Source organism: Rhinolophus ferrumequinum, chromosome 12 (genome assembly GCF_004115265.2).
Source record: "Rhinolophus ferrumequinum isolate MPI-CBG mRhiFer1 chromosome 12, mRhiFer1_v1.p, whole genome shotgun sequence".
Taxonomy (NCBI): domain Eukaryota; kingdom Metazoa; phylum Chordata; class Mammalia; order Chiroptera; family Rhinolophidae; genus Rhinolophus; species Rhinolophus ferrumequinum.
The window spans coordinates 76,449,270-76,470,469 of NC_046295.1; the positions used below are offsets into that span (position 1 = coordinate 76,449,270).

General features: G+C 43.3%; 1 protein-coding gene across 5 annotated transcripts in view; it reads left to right on the plus strand.

Annotated features, from left to right (window-relative positions):
- GARNL3 (GTPase activating Rap/RanGAP domain like 3) overlaps positions 1 to 21,200 on the plus strand; it is a 125,604-nt gene that overhangs the window by 19,585 nt on the left and 84,819 nt on the right. For 3 of the 5 annotated variants that reach the window (XM_033123062.1, XM_033123061.1, XM_033123063.1), the window contains exon 3: positions 15,654 to 15,723. In XM_033123062.1, the coding sequence (XP_032978953.1) occupies positions 15,654 to 15,723 (70 nt within the window). Of the gene's footprint in view, positions 1 to 14,157; positions 14,694 to 15,653; positions 15,724 to 21,200 lie in introns of those variants that run through there. The other 2 variants (XM_033123064.1, XM_033123065.1) reach the window with 2 other exon arrangements.

A 21,200-nucleotide genomic window follows, 5' to 3' on the forward strand; every position in this document is an offset into this window, starting at 1 on the left:
ACTAAAACCTGACCATTGGATTTGATGATTGGGGAACCATGGTGCACCTTTGAGGATGTAATTTCAGTTGGGAAGGGGCTTGGGGGGAAGGCAGATTGCAGGCCTCTGCATTCATCACTTTTCCTAATTCGTATCCTCGTTTCAGGGCTATTACTGGCCCTGAATAAGGTAAAATTTCTTCACAGAGGTGTTTCAGCTCAGTATATTAGGACAAAACAAAGGAAAGCTATTAGAAAGATGGTTATTCAGGGCCATTCTGCCTTAAAAGGATGTCAGGCAGGAGAGAAGAGCGTCTGAAACATTCTTAAACCCTTCTGAATTATCTGCGAATTCTATTTTACTATCAATCCTTCCTATGATTAGTTACAATATGCTACCAGAAAGTTGGATTTCTGAAAAAGCATAATTCAGACTTAATTGCCCTCCTCAGGCTGAATTAGCGATGGTTTACTTTTTGATCTTTTGAGGAAAGCTGTCATATAGTTGAAAGACTTTGTCATTAAGGCATTATACAATTATTAGACAATTCTGTATTTCGACATTTTTAAATAGCTTCCAAAAGCCTCGAAAGACCTGTTTGCTCCTGAGTGAAGGACCGCCTGGTTTTAAAACACAGTGCTGCTTGCACAAGCTTCCAGCTTGCAAGCTTACTTTAGGGGACACTCCATTCCCCTGTCCTCGTGTTTCCCTGAAGAAACGTCTGCTCCACTCCCACGGAAGAAAGAGGTTGGACAGGTGACTTGTCCCCTTCCCCTTTCCTCTCTCAGTTTTGGGATCTGGTTGCCCACAGAGCATGTGTGTTATCTCCTCTTATATTTCCCCGTGGAAAAACACACCTGAGTCTTCTAGAGACAGCTGTGGGGGCCCATCTGCCTCGGTTTCCCCTTTTGGAGTTTGACAGTCATGACACAGCAGTTCCCTTGCAACCAGGCAGGCGAGTGTCTGCCTCTCTACAGACAAGACTGTCCCCCAAGGGGGCCGGTCCAAGGTCTAAGCTTGGGGGGAAGTTATAGGAAGCCTGTTTTGGTGTGAGGCTTTGTTTGCCAATGAAATTTTGACAGTAAGGAAACTGATATTTTGATTTCCATTGGCCTGACTCCTATTCTCAACCAATCGCCAACACAGAGAAGGGAGCAGTGTGATTTTTTTTTTTTTATAAGCTCCCAAAGCTCCACAATGGTGAGACAGGAGAGGATTGATCTGTGGGGGTCTGGTTAGGAGGGGTTTTGTTTGTTTTTATTTGTTTTCATCCTCCTGTTCTTCCCTGTCTTAGCAGAGTATCTGACACATAGAAACTGCTCACTAAATGTTTGTTGGGTGTAAGTTAAGGGTCACAGAGCAGAGATGGCCCTTAGAAGGCTTCTGTGACAAGGAAACTCCGAGCTAAAGCGGAAAAAGTGGAAATGGAAGGGGAAAAGGGTCAAGGGACTCAGAGACATGTGTCCTGGGCAAAATGGCACATACAATGTTATGCATTGCTGTTTACTAGTCATAACGAAAGATCGAAAACTGTTTACCTAGGGAACTGATTACATAAAATAGGGTCCTCTGCTCATTGGAATACTATGTGGCCATAAAAACGAATACAGGAGTTTTTTTGGTATGGCTTTCGAAGGATCACCAAGATACATAAAATGGAAAAATAACAAAAGCGAGGAGTAGAGTTGTGTATAGTATGTTGCCATTTGTGTAAAAAGGGTGGGGGGGGGGATATGTATTTCTCTTTCTTTGTAAATGCACACAGCGTCTGTGGGAGTTACGGAAGTGGGCTGAGAGACAGAGAGGGGAGACTGCCCTATCCAGCCTGTAAGACTCTCTGAGTTGTGAACCACGTGAGTGTGTTATCTCTTGAAAGAATGAAATACAAATACACAGATACAAACCTACAACTTCCGGAAGCAATATTGTGCAGGGAGCAGTAACAGGGCCTGGTGACTGATTAGGTGCTGGATGTCCAAAAAGATATGAAGATGACTCTGGACTCGGTGCCTTGGGTGACCAGGAAGAAGATGGCAGCTGTGCTGAGATGCACGTGCGGGAGTGGGAGTACCTGTGATCTGGGCCAAGTTATGGCTTACGGGCTGCTCGGGTGTCCATGCAATGCTGCCTGGCACTTGGAAGCTTGAGTTTGCAGTTAGAGAGCAAAGTCTGAGCTGCAGATTTGGTCTGGGCAGTCGTTAGCACAGAGGTAACACTTGGAGGTGCAGGAGCAGTGAGGTCCCCAGGGAGGGAGGTGGCCTGAACCGAAGGGAGAAGAATGTGGGTCTTCACCCTTCAAGGGTGACGTGGAGTTCCAGGTTGTGTGTGGTCTCGCTCTGCTGGGACATCCTGGCCTTTTTCTGGGAACAGAAGCTGCAGGTGCCGTACTCACCACGGAGCTCAGCATTGCCTGGAGGGAAAACTGCTAAAAGCAATCATTTTTCCTCAAACAAGTGATGCCATTACTAAGATTTGTATTCCGTTGACGATCCGCGTTTTCTGTTCTTTCCCATTTTATAGCCCTCAAGGACCAGCAACCCATTTTTGGTGCTCACCTCATCTGAAAATACAGTGCAGAACACCATAAGGACACACTATAAATAGTGACCAGATAGTATTGCTCTTTTAATCGTTGTTTCTAAGAGGCAAAAGGAAATAGGTTCAGCTGGCCTGCCCTAAATTCCTCTCAGCCAACACTCGTTTTCACAAAACCCATTTTGGCTTTGGAAGCAGGCTGGTTGTTTTCTTGTCATTTCCTGTAGTAATAAATGTCCTTAGTTAAAAATACTTTTGCCTCCTATATTTCTATGTTTCGTTTATTGTTTTGCTTTCTTTAAAGAATATCTCCCTGACTTACCTCACCACTCTCCGTCAGCCGTGGTTTCGTTGTCTCATTTTCTCAGACTATCTCAGAATCAGAGCAGCTTAGTGAAGTAAACATTTCAGAAAATATTTCAAAAGTATAGTTTGACCTTAAAAGCACAGAGTAAGCAGCTTTTTTTCTACTGCGGGGTCTGAATGTGCCTGGAGGAAAAGTGAGCACAGATAAGCATGGAGAGGATCTAAACTGGTCCAGATAATTAGAATACAATACAGGGATCATTTTAAAAAGAGCCTGGGCCCTCTCCTAGATTACCTCAAGGTAAAATTCAGTCAATTCCAGAAGCACTGATTTTTATGTTCAATACTAAGAATTTTTCACATATTGGTACTGGCTATGAATGGGGATCAGAATATGCCACCTCAAAATTTGCCACTTTGGCCTAAGGATTATTTTGAGTTGAAGGCAATTGAGAAAAAGCAGACACATGAAGAACTCTCTGCCCCTTCTGCATAAAAGCAGGGTATAAATTTCATTTTATAAGGTTCCCCCTCCCCTCTCTTGTACCAAGAGGAGAACAGCTCCATCACCAGAGAAAGAGAAGGCCCCAAGATGAGTCTTCATAAACAAACCTTACAAAATAACCCTCATCTACCATTAGTTTCTCCCACGTGTTTACCTTCCCATGACTTACCACTCTTAGAAGCTCCAAATCCCTTTTCTTTCGTCCAGTCATTTTACAATTTATCACCCTTTGTTAAAATGGTATATAAGCCCCTATGTCTTACTGCTTCTTTGGGTTTGCTCTTCTATGGCGCCCTTGTGCACATAAAATTAAAAGTAAAATTTGTGTGCCCTTTCTCCTGTTAATCTATCTTTTGTCAGTTTAATTCACAGGCCTCAGTCACAGAACCTAACAGGGTAGAGGAAAAGGTTTTCCTCCCCAACAGCTATGTTCCTAAAGTGAGAAAATTTTAGATTACAGCAAATTCTAGCTTGTCCCGAACTTTCCACAAAGATACCTTTTTCCTTCTTTGTGTTTTTCTTCAAGAACACACACACTCTGCTTCCTACTGAGAAGTGTGGATGCACAGACTCTATTCAAATAGTTATTGTGCCCAAGCTAGACACCACACTAAGTGCTTCATATGTATTTTTTCATTAAAACCAGCAGCCCTATGAGGAAGTTACCATGGTTATCAGTATTTGTTGAACTAATTTGTTAAGCCCCATTTTACAGTTGTAGACCTCAGGGCCCAGAAAGGAGCTGTTTCTTGCCTAAGATACGGCAGTGAGTTGGTGGGTTAGACAGAGCTACATAAATATCAGGCAACACCTATGCACATATAATTTCTCTATACATACAGTATTACCTTAAGTTTAGAGTCAGAGTCATGTGTTTTCTCTGTATGACATTTTAAAATAAGTTTTTATTGAGTTATAATTTATATGCAATAAGTTGCAAGAATCCTAAGTATACAGTTGGATGAGTTTGACACTTGCAGCTGATCCTCTTTTTAATGTTACAATGTCAGTCGGTTGTACTTAATTGCATTACCAATTTATTGAAAGACACCAACCAGTAGACGTAGGAAATGTAAACTTTGTCAGGATCTAATGGCTAGTGAATGACGTCACAATTTGTTTATTATGATGGCTCCCATGGCATTTTCTTTGTTGGCTCATATTACTGGCATTGTTGTAACCTGTGAAATGAATTTTTTGAGATTAACCTGAGGCAACATTTACAATATTTTTATGTCTGACTCAAAAACAAATTTCATGACTATGCTGTACAATGCAGCTCACTTCCAACAGCAGCTGAAAGTGGAATTGTGAACAAATGGGGTTGTCTCTTAGGCCAGACCCTAGAGAAAGCTACAGAGTAGCCCCTAGGATTGCTCACATCACCCTCCCATGTCACTCCCGGCCCCTCTAAAGAAGAAAAACCATAGGGGATGTGATGGCGCTTCTCAGATATTTGAAGGACTTTCCTGTAGAAGTGATCTTAACTTGTTTTATATGGCACCAAAGGGTTGGCTGGCATTCATTCACTCATTCATTCATTCATCATTCAACAAAACCCCACTAGACCTAACTCTGTGCCAGCTGTTACGTTAGGTGCCAAGGGTTTTGCAGTGCACAGAACCAGAAAGGCACCTACCGTTGTGAAGCTTACACTCTAGTGGGGAAAACAAGTGTCAATCCATTCTTCTCTTTGTAATTTTTAGTCTGGGACGGGGGCAGGGATGTTCAGGAAGAAGAAGGAGTTTGGAGAGAGCATTCCAGAGCCTAAAATGGGAAGAGTCTTAGAAAACTGAAGGGAAGAGAAGACAGGCAATGTAGCTGGAGTGCTGCGAAGGAGACAGTGGGCCAAACTAGAAGTGATGGCAAAAATGGAAGGGTGAAGATGGAGGAGCAGCTGGTGGAAATTAAGGTGTGATAGATTTCAACTCAGAGTAGAGAAAAACTATTTCACAGGAAGCAGTGGAGGCCTGAAGGCACACTGGGTTTCTTCCCCTGACAGTGTATAAGTAGAGCCTAGAGAGCTATCGGTCAGGATAAGGAGGCAGAAAGATTGACGAGGCTATTGTAGGAATCTGGGGACAAAGCAGTGAGGACCCATGAGGCTGAGGAGCTGGGCTGCATAAGTATGGGAGGTGAGCACGGATGAGTATGGGAGGTGAGCACGGATGAGTATGGGAGGGGAGCACGGATGAGTATGGGAGGTGAGCACGGATGAGTATGGGAGGGGAGCACGGATGAGTATGGGAGGTGAGCACGGATGAGTATGGGAGGGGAGCACGGATGAGTATGGGAGGTGAGCACGGATGAGTATGGGAGGTGAGCACGGATGAGTATGGGAGGGGAGCACGGATGATATCCCATGATTGGCTGTAGAGTGTGAAAGAGAGGGAGAAATCAAAGGTGATTCCATAGCTTGGAGACTGTGAAAACAATCATGCACCGACAAAAGTAAGAAAACAAGTTATTGGATGAGTTTTGGGAAAACCATACTGAACTACTGGCGCTCCTGGGAGAATTAGGAAAGGTAACAGTGGAATTAAGCCCGGAGGGGTATATTTGAGCCGTGTCAATAATGTTGATGCAGTAAGGGTGGACAAATCCTTCCATGAATAGACCTTTGGGAGCATTTCGAGTATGGGAACAAAAAGAGAAAGGATGAGCCAGTGAGGGATTCAGAGGATATGGTCTCCTGGGACTTTGGAGAGGAGATGCTAACATCGGCATCCAGTGGGTGGAAACGGGTCTGCCGGCATTTCTGAGAATCATCCTTGGAACTGATTTTCATTAAAACGACAGGTGCTTAGATCCCACTTCTGAAGATTCTGATTGAGGAGATCTGCGGTGAGAACTGGGCATTTATATATTTAGATGAACATGTATTAAGCAAACTTGAAAACTTGCAAGGAATCATGGGGGACTATCTCTATGACAGCATGGTGGTGAAGGATTTCTTAAGTCAGAAAAACAAAGACCATAAAGGAAAAGGTTGAAAATGTCTATGTTAGAAGTTAAAATTTTTTGCATGACAATAGACATCAGAAACATGGTTAAAAAAGAAGAAAAACCACTCTCTGGAAGAAGACATCTGTGATTTGTTAACCAACAAAGGGTTGGTATTCAGAATACACAAATTATTTCTATAAATCAATTAGAAAAAGACAAACAAGAAAGAAAAAGAAAAAAGGAAGGAAGGAAGAAAAGAGAGAGAGAGAGAGAGAGAGAGAGAGAGAGAGAGAACCTACAAAAAGGGGTTGGGCAAAGAATTTGGAACAGGAAATCACAAAAACAGTAGCCCAGATGGCCGAGAAGCGTAGGAAAAGCTGTTCAAGCTCTTGAGTTATCAGAGAGGTGCAAATTAAAACTACAACTCAGCGAAACACCATTTCATATCTTTTAGACTGACAAAAACTAATTTCTGACAATCCCAAGTATTGGTTAGGACATTGAGCAAATACAACTTACAGGCTGCTGATGGGCGAGTAAATTGGCATATGGTCAACCCTCACTTACCATCATCCACAGGTTCTTGGAACGGTGGCAAGACGACGTACCACAAAACCTATGTCACCACAGACTGATAGATATAAACAAAAGTGAAGGTCGGAGCGTCTCTTCCACGTTATCAGGAAACGAAACGTTTTTTGAGGATTGGCTGTACTCATTTTGGAAAGCAAGTTTGGCAGCGTGTAGGCAAAATACAGATGCACATGTCATGACCAGCAATTGCACGCCTAGGTGTGGATCTAGGGATGTGACTGCACTTGTGTTCAAGGACACACGGAAAAGGATGTTCATGACAGCATTGCTTAAAAATTGGAAACAACTGAAATGTGCAACAGTAGAAGAAGAGAGAACCAGTGGTGTTGATGCAGTCGGATATTACACAGCAGTATAAGGAAATGAATTAGAGCTGCAGGTACAGATGTACAAATCTCAAGACAAATTGTTCAACCAAAGAAGCTAGTTGCAGGAAGACAGGCACGTGTAAAGTTTTAGAACATGCTAAACAATGCTGTATATTGTTTACAAATAACTACATAGTCAGTACAAATACAGAAATAGAAGCAGGACGCTAAAACCAAATTATTTAGTGGTTGTTTCAGAGGAGGGAAGAGGTACACAGGGGTTGCAAGGCTATCTGTAATGTTCATTATGTTATTCTTTATCTTTCTGGGTCTTGAAATAGTTCATAATAAAACAAATAGAGAAAAAATCCAGGTGATTCTGATATGTAGCTAGGTTTGAGAGCCAAGGTCTAGAATCAGTGCTTCTCAAATTCCAATGTGCAAACGAATCCTTAAATGTTAAAATGTTGATTCTGTTTCATTAGGTCTGAGGTGGGGCCCAAGAGCCTGCATTTCGAACCAGCTCAGGTCCACAGCCCACACTGAGTAGGAAAGTTCAGAATGACTTTGGTGTTCTCTAGGATTCTCGCCACCTGGGGCACAGTTCGGAAGCACCCACGCTGGGTAGCATGCATCCCTCCAGAGTGTGGGTACAGTTGGAGGCAGAACTTGTGAGAGAATCTCAGTGGGGAAATTTTGAGAACCTGGCAGACGGACTCTGGAGGGATTTCCCCAAAGAAGTAAAAGCTGCAGGTGTTGGGAGGCAGGCAGCAACATATGCTGTCTGCTGATTTTTTTCCTTAAATAAGTGTCTGCTTAACACTCTGTGGCCATGCATGTGTAGGTTTCCTGGGAGAAATGTTTCCCAAACCAAATCAATGAGCTGGAAAACCCTCCGGTCTTGACCTTACAGGAAAGAAGCCAAGGTCACTGAAGAGTGTGGTGCAGACAGGGAGCCGATGTGCAGACAGTACACTTTGCAGGAATCATTTTGTAGGCCTCGGTTCCCAAGTTTCTGCATGGTGGGTCTTGAGCTGAGAAGAGTGTGGCAGACCTCCCAGGCTTCTGCTGTGGGCACCCACCCCCGAGGGCTGCACATGCTGCTTCTGAAGGGGATAAAAAGAGGCTGTTTGCCAATTTACCAGATTTGCTATACACAGGTGTTCTTTGCTGGCACAATATTTTTGTTCCTGTGAAGTCCTGTGTACTTATGTTTTCCCGCTACTTATGTTTTCCCGCTGCTCTGTAAGCGCTGACAGCAGGGGCCACACCTCTCAGGTTTAGCACCTGGTGCTTGCTCAGAGGTGCCCAGTAACTGTGTATTGAATGAGTGAAAGAATTTTTGACTTTACATGCCATTCCTTTTCTTAATTAAATTTTATTTTGAGAGACTCATAGAGTCATGCAGTTATAAGACAGCACAGAGAGATCCATGTCCCCTCTCCCCACTTTCCCCCAATGGTAACGTCTTGCACAACTACAGTACGGTATCGCAGCCCGGAGACTGGCGTGGACACAACCCCTGCATCTTAGATTTCCCATTTTACATGCAATTTTATCACATTTGTGAGTTCGTTCATCCACTGCCACAGACTAGATACAGAACGGCTCCATCACTGCAGCATCCCGTATTGTTGCCCTTTTATAACCCCCCTCCCTCCCCCTTCTCTCTATAATTTAGTCACTTCACGAATGTTACATAAATGGAATCATTCAGTATGTAACCTTGTAGGATTGGCTTTTCTTCGCTCATCATAATTCCCTGGAGATTTAGCCAAGCTGTTGTCTGTATCAGCAGCGGGTGTCTTTTAATTGCTGAGTAGTTTTCTGTGGTGTGGGTGGACCATAGTTTGTTTAACCATCTGCCCTCTGAATGACATCTAGGCCTTTTCCAGTTTGGGGCTGCTATGAATAAAGCTGCTGTGAATATTTGTAGACAGGCTTTTGTGAATATATGTTTTCATTTCTCTGGGATAAATGCCCAGGAGTACAATTGCTGGGTTATATGGTAACTGCATGTTTAATTTTATGAGAAACTGCCAACTATATTCCAAAGAGGCTTAGCTTACTTACCATTTCATATTCCCACCTGCAATGTGTGAGTGGTCCAGTTTCTCCGTATCCTCACCAGCATTTATTATGGTTGATGTTTTGTTTTGTTTTTTTTTAATTAGAGGTAGAATTTCAAAGGCATTGGTAGAGATCATTATTGAAAGGAACCTTACAGGGAATTACTGGAAGACTTTCTCAATAGTAGAGAACCAGATAAGGTCCAGGGACACATGTCTTTGTCAGAAACTTAGTAGATACATAAATACTACAGGAGAAATGCATTCCAGAATGAGAAGGTATGTCAGAATATCTAATGACAGATTGTGGGGGGTGTTGGAGGAGGGGGAAAAAAAGGGGGGCAGGAGCCCACCTGGGTATAAGTAGAGCAGAAGCAAGCAGAGGTTATCCTTTATTCATGATTCATTTATTCAACAAATATTTATGAGCAGCCTGCTATGAACCAGACACTCTGTAAGGCTCACAAGGTGTGGTGATGAGCAAGGTATATAAGGTCCCTGACAGAATAACCAGCATTTACTTAGTGGCTACTGTGTGTCAGGTGTTGTCCCAAGCACCTTATGATTTAATCCTTCCATGGAGACGGATATTATTTTAAGCCCATGTTACAAATGCAGACACAGGCTCAGAGAGGCTAAGTAACTTGCCTGAGGTCACAGAGCTTTTGTGCCTGAAAATCCAAATCCAGGCATGTCTGACCACTTTGTGGTTGGTGGAACTTACTACAGGGCAGTAAACCTAAGAGAGTGGGACAGGAATGCACGGAGCGGCGACCCCAGAAGCACAGTAGGGCAGCAGAGAGCTGTCTGGAGCAAGAATCAAGGGGCTCTGGTTTCCTGGGACCCTTACACTCTTATAACTACACCCACCTCCCTCTTCCTGCTTACTTCTAATCTCTTAAAGCTGGTATCTTAAATCTCTTCAAAAGAGGACAGAAAATCTTCCATTTCATCTTTAGAAATTAATAGCATCTCTGCTATAATTGGCGTCTCTGCTTGTTTGTGTCACATCTTCAGAAGGAGAGACAACTGGCCACTTTTATGCAATAAGCTATTCTACAACCTGTTATCTGGGGGCCCTGGACTCCCTCCAAGCCTAAATCTGTAGTCTGGCACATTTTTCACCTTCTCTCTGTCCCTAGAATAGGGGGATCCCTTCCATCTATCTGTTACTATCTACCTACTGTGTTTCCCCGAAAATAAGACCTAGGCGGACGGACATTCAGCTCTAATAGAAGACCGGGCCTTATTTTAATATAATATGAGACCAGGTCTTTTATTAATTTTTGCTCCAAAAGACACCTTAGAGCTAATTTTCTGGTTAGGTCTTATTTTTGGGGAACCACAATATCAAGGGGGCTGAGGCATTGTCCTGGAGCTCCTGACATTGAACTCTGCTGTCAGTCAGCTTCTGAGAAATTGCCTGATGTTTCTCACCAAGTCTGTGACGATCCAGGAAGAGTCCTCCTTCTTGCTGTTGGCTTTGACGCTTCCAGCAGCGCTGGAAATGACTGAGCCTGGATTAGTGGGGTCTGGCCAGTTGTTAGGGTCCGTCACTAATCTCTGGGTGAGGTGAGTAAGGACCGATCTCATTGAGTTTCAGCTTCTTTCTTTTTTCTATATTTAGTTTCCATAACTAGTACTTTTTGGAGGAGGTTGCCCTGCTTTCCGGGAATCTGACTTATATAATGGCAGCTCCTCTGCGTGGAGCTGGAAACCTTTGCTTTCATCCTGGGCTCTATTTAGAGATTTAACATGAAAGTCTTCAGCTCTGTTCATGCTTTGCAAAGCGTGATCCGCACCCTCATGTATTAATTTGCTAAAGCAGAGGCGTTTATATTTAGAGCCTAGACCACATTGCCTGTGAGGAACTCGAACTCTCTGGTGCGGTTTGGCACCTGCCATGTTCTGGTGACATGCTCTCGGGCCCTGGGTACTCCCAAGGTGAGGTCCCACTGCTAGGTCAGCACTGTAGGGAGGAGAGGGTGGCCCCAGCCCTGCCCTAGGAGGCCTGCTGTTTGTCCCCGTCTCCCTTTCTGCTGCGGCGGGAGAAGAAAGCAGCTGTTTAAAACTCTTTAAAAAGTTAGTAATCACTTATGCCAAACACCCCTTCCCAGGGCTCTCTCTAACAACCTGGGAACAATTCACACTCATAATAAGAACCGTAGTGACAGCTAACATAGTTTCCCACGGTAAGCATTGTGCTTAGAGTTATCTGCTCTAATTTATTCTTTATAACTCGGCTAAGTGGGCAATACTGCCGACCGCATTTTACATATGAGGGAAACGCATCTCTGGAGAGGTGGAGAACCCACGTCTGACTGAAGCACGTGCTCTTTAGGGCTATATCCCATGATAGAAAGCCTGATCAAGGCTTTGTCCTTCTCTATAAAAGTGCCGTGGAATTGCTAACAGGCTGCCCAGGAATTCCAGAGTCATCTGGAAGAGGAGAGTTTTTCAAAACATTCTCTGTGGCCCGTCTGCACCAGGATTTCCCCGGCTGCTTGTACAAATCACAGACATGCTGAATCACAACCTCTGGGAATAGGGCCAGGGGATCTGCATTTTTAGAAAGCTCCCCCAGGGACTCTGAGGGACTCTAAAGTCTGATAATCACTGCTAACGGATATTTTCATTGGCACACTGGTCACAGTTTATGAGTAGGCCTGAAACCAACCACAGGGATTCCTGACGCTGTAGGGCGGTGTGGGGCAAACTTTTCTCTAAAGGGCCAGATAGGAAATAGTTGGGGCTTTGTGGGCTGTACAGGTCACTACGGCAAGTACTCGAGTCTGTCATTGTAACTGCAAAGCAGCCACAGAGGACCTGTAGCCAAAGGGCGTGGCTGTGTTTCATAAAACTTTGTTTTCAAAAGCAGGCTGTGGGGGCCATGGTTTGCTGACCCTTGGTGGAGTCATCCTGGCCCACCAGCCCCCCGAGGACCCCTTTTTGTGGGGGTTATTCTTACACTACTTTCTGTTCCTGTGGAGAGCTGTATCAATGAAGATAAAAATCGCCTGTTATACTAGATAAACCCTGAATCTTAACGACTTAAAACAGTAAGTTATTTCTCATTCATCTCACAGCCTACTGAGGGTCCTCCTGCTTGGGATTTTCTAGGTGGTCATTTAGGGACCAGGGCTCCTGCAGTGGTGGCTTCACCGCTGCTGGTCTGCACAGGCCCCTCCCTCCAGCCAGTGGATGAGAAAAGAGAGCAGGAATGGTTCATGGGAAGTTTTACAGGCGAGGTCTGGAGGAGGTACCTATCATTTCTACCATTTCATTGACCAGAACTCTTTTTGTTTGAGGTCTGGAAACAGAACAATTTTTCAAGCCTGTGAGGCTCTCGGTCTCTAGACTCTGTTCCCTTCTGTCTTTGCTTGAAATCCATCCAGTTCCTGCCTGGGCTCATCTCTTCCTTGGAAAACACCTGGCCGAGGTCAGCCATCAGGCATACAGCATCACCCTGACCTGTCTGAGCACTGGCCCGAGGACTGTGGCTCGGCAGGCACATGTCCATCTTCTAAATCTCTGGAGGTGTAAGTCTTACCACATATTTTGCTACCGTGTAACAGAGATCTTCATCTTTCAGCCTCTGAGATCAATGTCCTCAGTGGCCGCTGCCTGCCTACTATATTTTAGGTTGTTGCTATGGTAGCACCCACTGCAAGATACGCACTTCTGCATTAGTTCAGATAACACAGCGGCTTGAACAGGTAAACCCAGATGCAACGTGGTTAACACAACGGAATGTTCATGTCTTGCTCCCATCATGTTCTCTAGTCCAGATGTTCTGGAGGTGTGACCTTCCACTTGCTCATTCAGAGACCCAGGTTTTTTCCATCTTGAAGCTCGGCCTTTCTACAGGTCCTTCTAGTCCTGTCCACAGAGTAAGTACCTCGTATGGATGTGCCTGGAAGTGGGGCACAGCGCTGTTGCACAGAACTCAGTCGTATGGTCACACTGACTGCACGAAGGGCTAGGAAATGTAGTATAGCCACAAGCCTGTGAGGAAACGAGAACAGGTTTTGGCGTGTACATAGCAGGGTCTGCCTCGGGGACGAGACTGTCTGGACTGGTGGAATAATGACCAGGGACTGATCAGGGACAGTGTGGACAGGTCACAGTGCCTTGGTGCTCACAGGGGTGCTGACAGCTAGAAAGGTCAGAGGATGCGCCAGTATCTTCATTAAGGTAACAAACATTTACTGCACATCCTCCTGTGGCCAGGAGTGGGCCAGACTCTGGGGACCTGGACGAGAACACAGCCCCTCTCGGAGCTCTGGGTGAGCCCCTCTAATCACAACCCTGTGCTGGATGGCCAGGGGCCAGAGAGCCTGGGGAGGGGCGGGGGTGGAGAGGGTTTTTAAACATGGCTGGTTGGAGTTCCTCCTGCAGGCCTAGAAACACACCTGGTATAGTTCAGCCTGGTGCCACCATTAGCCAGCCGTCTCTGCAGTGTGTCAGATGAAAGGTAATTAGAGGGGCGGAAAGGGCAACTGATAGCAGATGTTCTGTTTGTATCTGTCTTGGTTGTTTTCGCAGGACATTATCTCCCTCTCTGAGGCTTCTAAGGAAGTGGTTGCTCCAGGACGTAGGGTTGTCATTTTGTGTGTGTGTGTCTCTGGCTGTTGGCAAAGTTAGGGAGCTGGCACTGTGTCTTAGAACCCCCTGCGTGGTGCAGAGGGCAGCAAGGGAGGGGCCCAGAGCCTGGCATCCGGCTCTCTTCATGTAACTGGCCTGCCATTCGCGTTAGAGGCTGCGGCTGGTGTTGGCTGCGTAGCCGGCCGGGCAGAAACTGCAGAGGTGGCTGAGATGTGGGCACACAGAGCTTTCAGTCAACAGCCACTGAGCGCCCGCTCTGTTCCCGGTCTCTGCCCAAGTGGATGGACGCTCCTCCCCTTGGAGCCCTTTCTCTCGTGGAAACTCAGGAACTCAGGTCGCCAGGGAAGGGTCTTGACACTGCTATGTAGGGCACGGGCAGCACTCTCCAGGAGGTCTTCAAAATGAGCTAAGAAGATGGGCATAGAGGACGGATTTCACACCGAGCAGAATAGGCCATGCAGGGAAGTTTTTAAATCTCTTTCAGAGATTTTTTTTTTGGTAGACAATCCTGTCACTCGAAGCAGAGAGCCAGGGTAGTATCTAGGACGCCCTTCCAAGCTGCATTCGTTAATTGGTTGCACATTTTCTGCCAAGGAAGTGAGAATACAAAAGGTTAAATTTCTCATATAAGATTAATTCAGCCATCTCTGTGAAATGGTGGAAGCAGAATATCATCAGGCTCTCTAATCTCATTTCTCTCGTGCTGTCTTTCTTGGAGCCTATCAAAGAGTGGCCTGGCAGAGAGTCAGCGCTGGGGATGCGATGCATCAGGCAGTCTCTTTCTGAAACGTGAAAGAGGGCTGTCATTTAGAAAATGTAGCTTGCCTTTTAAGGGAGGATGAAAAGGTACTAAACGCACCTGTCTTTGCATGTTAGATCTCAAACATTTTGGCTATGTTAAACTTGTAATTCCTGTGTAATTTTACTTTCTATGTTTCCTTAGAGTTATTTGCATGACATATTAGAACAAAACTTACTAAAACTATTGGTATTTGCGGATCCCCAGTGGTTTCATGAGTACTGTTTGGGGTCCCAAATACACTAACTGGTAAACAAGATATGTGTCTTTTGCATGTGCGTTCGAGATATAATGTAGTAACAATTTTGCCCTTGTTTTAATTGCTGGTCTTTGATAATGCATGTGATTTTTCTTATCTGGTTGAAGTGTTTTTTGAGGGGAAGGGGTGGGACAGTATTACCTACTGCTGTGTAAAACACTAAATATACTGGGAAGTTCGATTTTTAGATATTTTGTTAGTCCTGGTCTTTTTTCATACTGCGATATTGTCATAAAATAAAGGGTGGGAGGGAGCCGACCAGGATTTTTGAAGTTTTTTTCCTCCTATTTAAAGTTTTGTTTCTCCTACACAGCCTCAAATAATGCTGGTTATTTTTATGTGGAATATTTGGGACAAAGAAGCTCTCTTAAACGAAAGATAATTGCAAGCTTTGTCCCTTGCCTCAAGTTTACTGCAGGATTTCTATCCCCTCTGGTTATACAGATATGAAATTATAAACCACCAGTAGCCTTGGAAATTTCAATCGATTCCTAATGACTAAATATTTAATTCAATCATTGCCCAGACTTCCAGGGATGACTCGGGTGTTTTTCTTTTGACTGAGGGCTCCCTGAAAGCCCGGCAATGGCTGCTAAGGACTGGGTCTGTTGCAAGGAGGCTCCCCTGCAGTGAGGAGCTGGGGCCAGCCCTTTCCACAGCAGCCCTTTTTGCAAATGGTAGTCGATTTTTGCAGAAGGTTTGTGGCCAGATCGCTATGTGTAATACTGATGAAGCATTTTTGTTCCAGCTCTGTCTCGGAAGACCTAGGCTGTAGACGTGGGGATTTCAGTAGGAAGCATTATGGATCTGTGGAGCTGGTAAGTTTACACTGTCTGTTCAGTGGTAGTACATTGATTTAGAATTTAGAGAGGCTCGCCAAGCTCATCAGATCTTTTGTTGTATATTTACTGTTAGACCATGTGAATACAGTATGAGGATTGGATGCGAATAAATGACCATTAAAAGGGTCTAAGAATCTGATCATCTTTATTTGTTTTTGTTACGTACTTTTCATCTGTGTCTTTCAGTTTGTTAAAAATGTGTTGTGCCTTGGTATTTTTCTCTGTCAGTGATGTGTATTATTTAAAAATGATTTATGAATTAGGAAAGGTAGCATTTGGTTTTTATAATATCTTGTTCCAAAAAGTTTATAAATCTAGTTTCTGAGGTTTAAATATTATTGAAATACATATTCTGATTTTTTTTTGTACCTTTGCTCCCTGGGTATGTGATACAAGTTAGAATATTTATGAGATTTTTTTTTTCCTGTTCAAAGTATATTTGTTGGACTGTAATAGATGATAGATATCTGGAATGAAAATATCCACATTTTCTTTAATGGGAGACATTGGGGTTTGTGTTAAGATTTTTAAAAATAGTATGCTTTCATTTTTTAAAAGGCATAATGAAGGCATAAAATAGCCTCAATTTTTTTAAAAACAGAATTGAATTGTGATTTTTTTCCTCAATTGCATGGAAATTTGAACCATTTTTCAGGAAAATATGCTCATAAAATTGTCTTGGTTATTATTTAACATTATTAAAAACATTAAATTTATTTCTGGCTACTTAACCAATAACTGAGTTGATACGATTCATTTGTGTAGTCCCCAATTATCCCCCATTTATATAAGCTGCATTCTTACAGGGTTTAACTAGTAGAAAATTTTGTGCCAGAGTTGTGTAGCAGTAGCATATAGTACAGGCCTGACTATGTACCTGGCTGGCCTAGGGATGAATAATCTTGAAAATATAACATAAATGAAAGATTTGATCCTTGTTCTTAAGGAGCGTACTGTCCTCAAGCTGGGCAGATAAGATACATAAAATATCTAAAGAATGAATTTAGTCACATAAAAAACTTATTGACTGACTCAATCGATGCCTGTTCTGTGTCAGACATTCAGACCACCACCTCTCCTGAAGGAGCGTGTGCATAACTGTAATTCAGGGTGGGTATTGGTAAATAATGTGAGAGGTGTACAGTAGGGCACGGTGGGGGGCGAGGGAAGGGAGGGAGCTACCCATTCTGGCCATGATCTTGGGGAAGCGGCCTGGAAGGAGGCTGTAGGATGTGGGTTGGTGGCAAAGAAGGTAAGATAGTAGATATTTGCAAGCAGCGTGATTTGGGGCAGTGGTGTATTTGAAGGGCAGTGAACAAGTGGCCCTGCCTAGCAGAGTGTAAGGCAGCAGAGCTTAGTGGTTATAAAGCAAATATGCTTTGGAATCAGAAAGCCTACGTGCGTATAACCAGCTCCATCACTTACTATCTCCGTGAACTTCGCTGAACCTCAGTGGTGCTTAAGAGCTTGTGTTCTGAAGACATTCTTGTTTCATCATTTACTAGTGGTATGATCTTGAACTTCTTTTGGCCTCAGTTTGCTCATCTGTGAAACGGGGATATTAATATTCTCTACCTTATAGAGTTGTTGGAGGATTAAATGAGGTGATGTGCACAGTCCATGTTAACTAGCTGTCATTGTAAAAATGAAATTTATTAGCAAAAGTAGAACCTTGAACTCTCAGGTGAAGACTTTGAGCCAGATTTAATAAGTAGCATGGAGCACTTGTAATGAGTGAGAGCGGTGTTTGGGAGAGACAGACAACACAGGATAAAAAATGGACCCTTTATAGACGTGTGGAAATCCTAGAATGTCAAATTGGGAAGGTACTGGAGAGCAGTGCATTCAAATTGAACCGGCATCAGAATCACCTGGAGAGTTGATAAAAACAGAATGCTGGACCCCATCCCCAGAGTTGTAAATTCAGTCACACTTTGCATTTCTAACAAGTGCCCAGATGATATGGGTGCTGCTGATCCCAGGATCACACTTGAAGAAACTTTGGCTTTGGAAAATCCCAGACGAATGAGACCAGTAGTTCTTCAATCCATTTGTTCAAGTTTTTACTCTGGAGCCATGAGTGTGTGTGTGTGGGGGGGTGTGAGATTGACTTTTTAAGATATTATATAAAGTACATTTTAAATATGTTTTCAAATCCCATGTATAATTTCACCACCTTGCAGCACGTGTTCTCATCTTCTTTGGGTACCTTCCAATCTTTAGAGCTACAAATGTCATTTCTACTTGCTTGTAATCAAATTACATATTTCATTTTACAGTCATCCTTTTTCATTTAACTGTTTTTTTAAATATCTTCTTGTTGTTATACAGTCTTCAGTTTTACCAATTTAATTGGCATGTGATAGCCCAACGGTGATAAAAAATGACCGTGTAACAATTTCCCTCCGTTTGTAAAATTAGGTTGTTTCTAGTTTTCCCATGTTAGAAATGACACGGTGGTTGGGAAGGGTGAGAAAAATGAAGCAGTTCCATTTTGGTTATCTGAGGATCTCTTGAAGGATAAAAAATGGGCCAGGAGGAAGGAACGGTTTCTCTCTCACCATGAACAACAGAGCATTATTAAATTAAAAACCGTTTCATGCGTTCTGTGTTTATGAGAAAGTAAGTTTAACCATTTCTTACCCCTGGTTTGATGAATATTTTGGGGGACCCAATTAAATCTTGGGAATGCTGGAACTCAAACTTTGTAGAGGGTTAGGGTACCCAGGATTCTGTAAAGTTGAAATTTTAGCATATACTTCTCCTGACCTTGAGCAAATTAGGTACAAGTCCTTGTGAAGAATTAAGCTTGGCCATTCAAATCAGGAATGAGGGCTGATTTGGGGGCCAAGTTCCCTCAGTTTAGATTGGGTGTAAAGGTTCGTGAGTGAGAACGTGGACGCTCAGATCTCTGTAGACTAATGTGAGAGGTTCCCAGCCCTCGTTCAGTGACTGTTTATTGAAGGTTTCCCACCACATGTCAGGCACTGAGGGAGAAGGAAAAGGTTTCTGCTCTCACGGAGCTAGAGTCTAGCTTTAGGAACCGAGTGCCGCAAACTCTCAGTCTCCACACTGCTTCTTACCTGGATCCCAGCTATGTTCCCTGCCTTAATCAGGGATTGTTTCGTTGTAAGGAACAGAGATCCACTCGGTCCAGCTCACGTAACGGATGTGGAGGAATCTCACCGAGACGCAGTGCAGGAAGCACAGCTGGGCCTTGTGTGACTGCGAAGTCGTCCAGCAGCTATTTTCTGTTTTTCGCTTCTCCCTCTGATCTCTCAGCTTCACGTTTCTCTGCGTGTCTCCTCTCTGCAGACCAGCTTCCCCTGACTGCACAGTTGCCTCTCTCCAGCCCTTTTCTCCTAGCAGTGGTGCTTTTTAAATGTTTGTTATTATTATAAATATACACAACATAAAATTTACCATGTTTAAGTGTACAATTCAGGACTATTAAGTACACGCGCGTTGTTATGCAACCATCACCGCTATTCACTTTTTGAACATTTTTCATCATCCCAAACAGAAACTGTACCCATTAAACAATAACCCCGTATTCTCCCACATCCCCAGCACCTGGTAACCTCTGTTTCATTTTCTGTCTCTGTGAAATTTGTCTATTCTAAGGACATCATGTAAGTGGAATTATACAATATGTGTCCTTTTGTATCTGGTGTATTTCACTTAGCATAATATTTTCAGGGTTCATCCATGTTATAGCATGTATCAGAATTTCATTCCTTTTTATAGCTGAATAATGTTCCCCGGTGTGTATAGATCCCATTTTGTTTATCCCTTCAGCTCTCGATGAACACGGGGTTGCTTCCCCTTTTTAGCTATTGTGAATAATGCTGCTATCAACATGAATGCATAAGTACATGCTCGAGTCCCTGCTTTCAGTTCTTTGGGGTACATTAGCTAAGAGTGGAATTGCTGGGTACTATGGTAATTTTATTTTTAACTCTTGGAGGAACTCCCAAACTTGTTTCACACTGGCTGTACCATTTTACGTTTCCACCAGCAGTGTACACAAGGGTTCCAGTTTCTCCACAGGCTCATCTACACTTGTTATTTCCCTTTCTTCATAGCCATACTAATGGTGTGAGCTGGTACCTCGTTGTGGTTTTGATTTGCCTTTCCCTAGTGATTAGTGATGTTGAGCATCTTTTCATGTGCTATTGGCTATTTGTATATCTTCCTTGGAGAAACAGCCTTTAAGTCTTTTGCCTATTTTTTCATCAGGTTGTTTGTTTTATTGTTGAGTTGTAGGAGTTCTGAATAATATATTCTGGATATTAATCCCTTATCAGATACAGTGGTTTTGAAACGTCTCCATTGACGAACATATTGGTTTACAAACGCTGTAAATTTTATGGATCTGTGGTATCATTAGAAAGTAAAATTCATGCTAAATTTGCAGTTTTAGGGGTTGATGTTAAGGGTCCAGAACAGATTAATCCATTTTGCATTACTTTCTATGGGGAAACGGTGCCTCGATTTTTTAATGTTTCAGAACTCGAACGGTCTTCTGGAACGGATTCTGTTCGAAAACCGAGGTACCACTGTATATGATTTGTAAATATTTTCTCCTATTATGTGGGTTGTCTTTTGACTCGGTTGACAGTGTCTTTTGATGCACAAAAGTTTTTGTTTTTAATGAAGTTCAGTTTATCTATTTTTTTCTTTTGTTGCCTATACTTTTGGTGTTCTATCCAAGAAATCATTGCTAAACCCAGCGTCATGAAGATCTCCCCGTTTTCTTCTAAGAGTTTTATAGTTGTAGCTTTTACATTTATGTCTTTGATCCAATTAATGTTTGTATACGGTATGAGGTAAGGGTCCAGATTCATTCTTCTGCATGTGAATATTCAGTTTTCCCGGCATCATTTGTCAAAAAGACTGTCCTTTCCCCACTGAGTGGTCTTGACACCCTTCTCCAAAATCAGTTGTATTCAAGGGCTAATCTCTGGGCTTTCTCTTCTATCTCATTGGTCTACATGTCTGTCCTTATGCCAGAGTGATGTTTTAAAATGTCTATAACAAAATGTCTTTTCTTTCTTAAAACACTTCATTGGCTGCCCCTTGCACTTCAAGTCCAGACCCTTTGCAAAGTCCTACAAGGACCTGTGTGATCCCTGTTCTGCTTTCCGCCTTCTCTCCTGCCACTCACACACCATGCTTCAGACAACTGGCCTTATTTTGGTCTCTAGAATACAATGAGTTCTTCTGTGTCTCAGAGCCTCTGCACTTACTATCTTGTTCTTCCCGGAATAGGTCTCCCCAGCACTTCTCTTGGCTGGTCTCAGTTTAAATGCCACCTCCTCCGAGAGGCTCCCCTGGCCACCCTGGCTAAAACAGTCTCCCTCTCTGTTATTTATTCTCTAACTCCGCATCCGGTTTATTTTCTGAATAGCACTTATCACAACCTATATTTATGTCATTTGTTTACTAGCTGT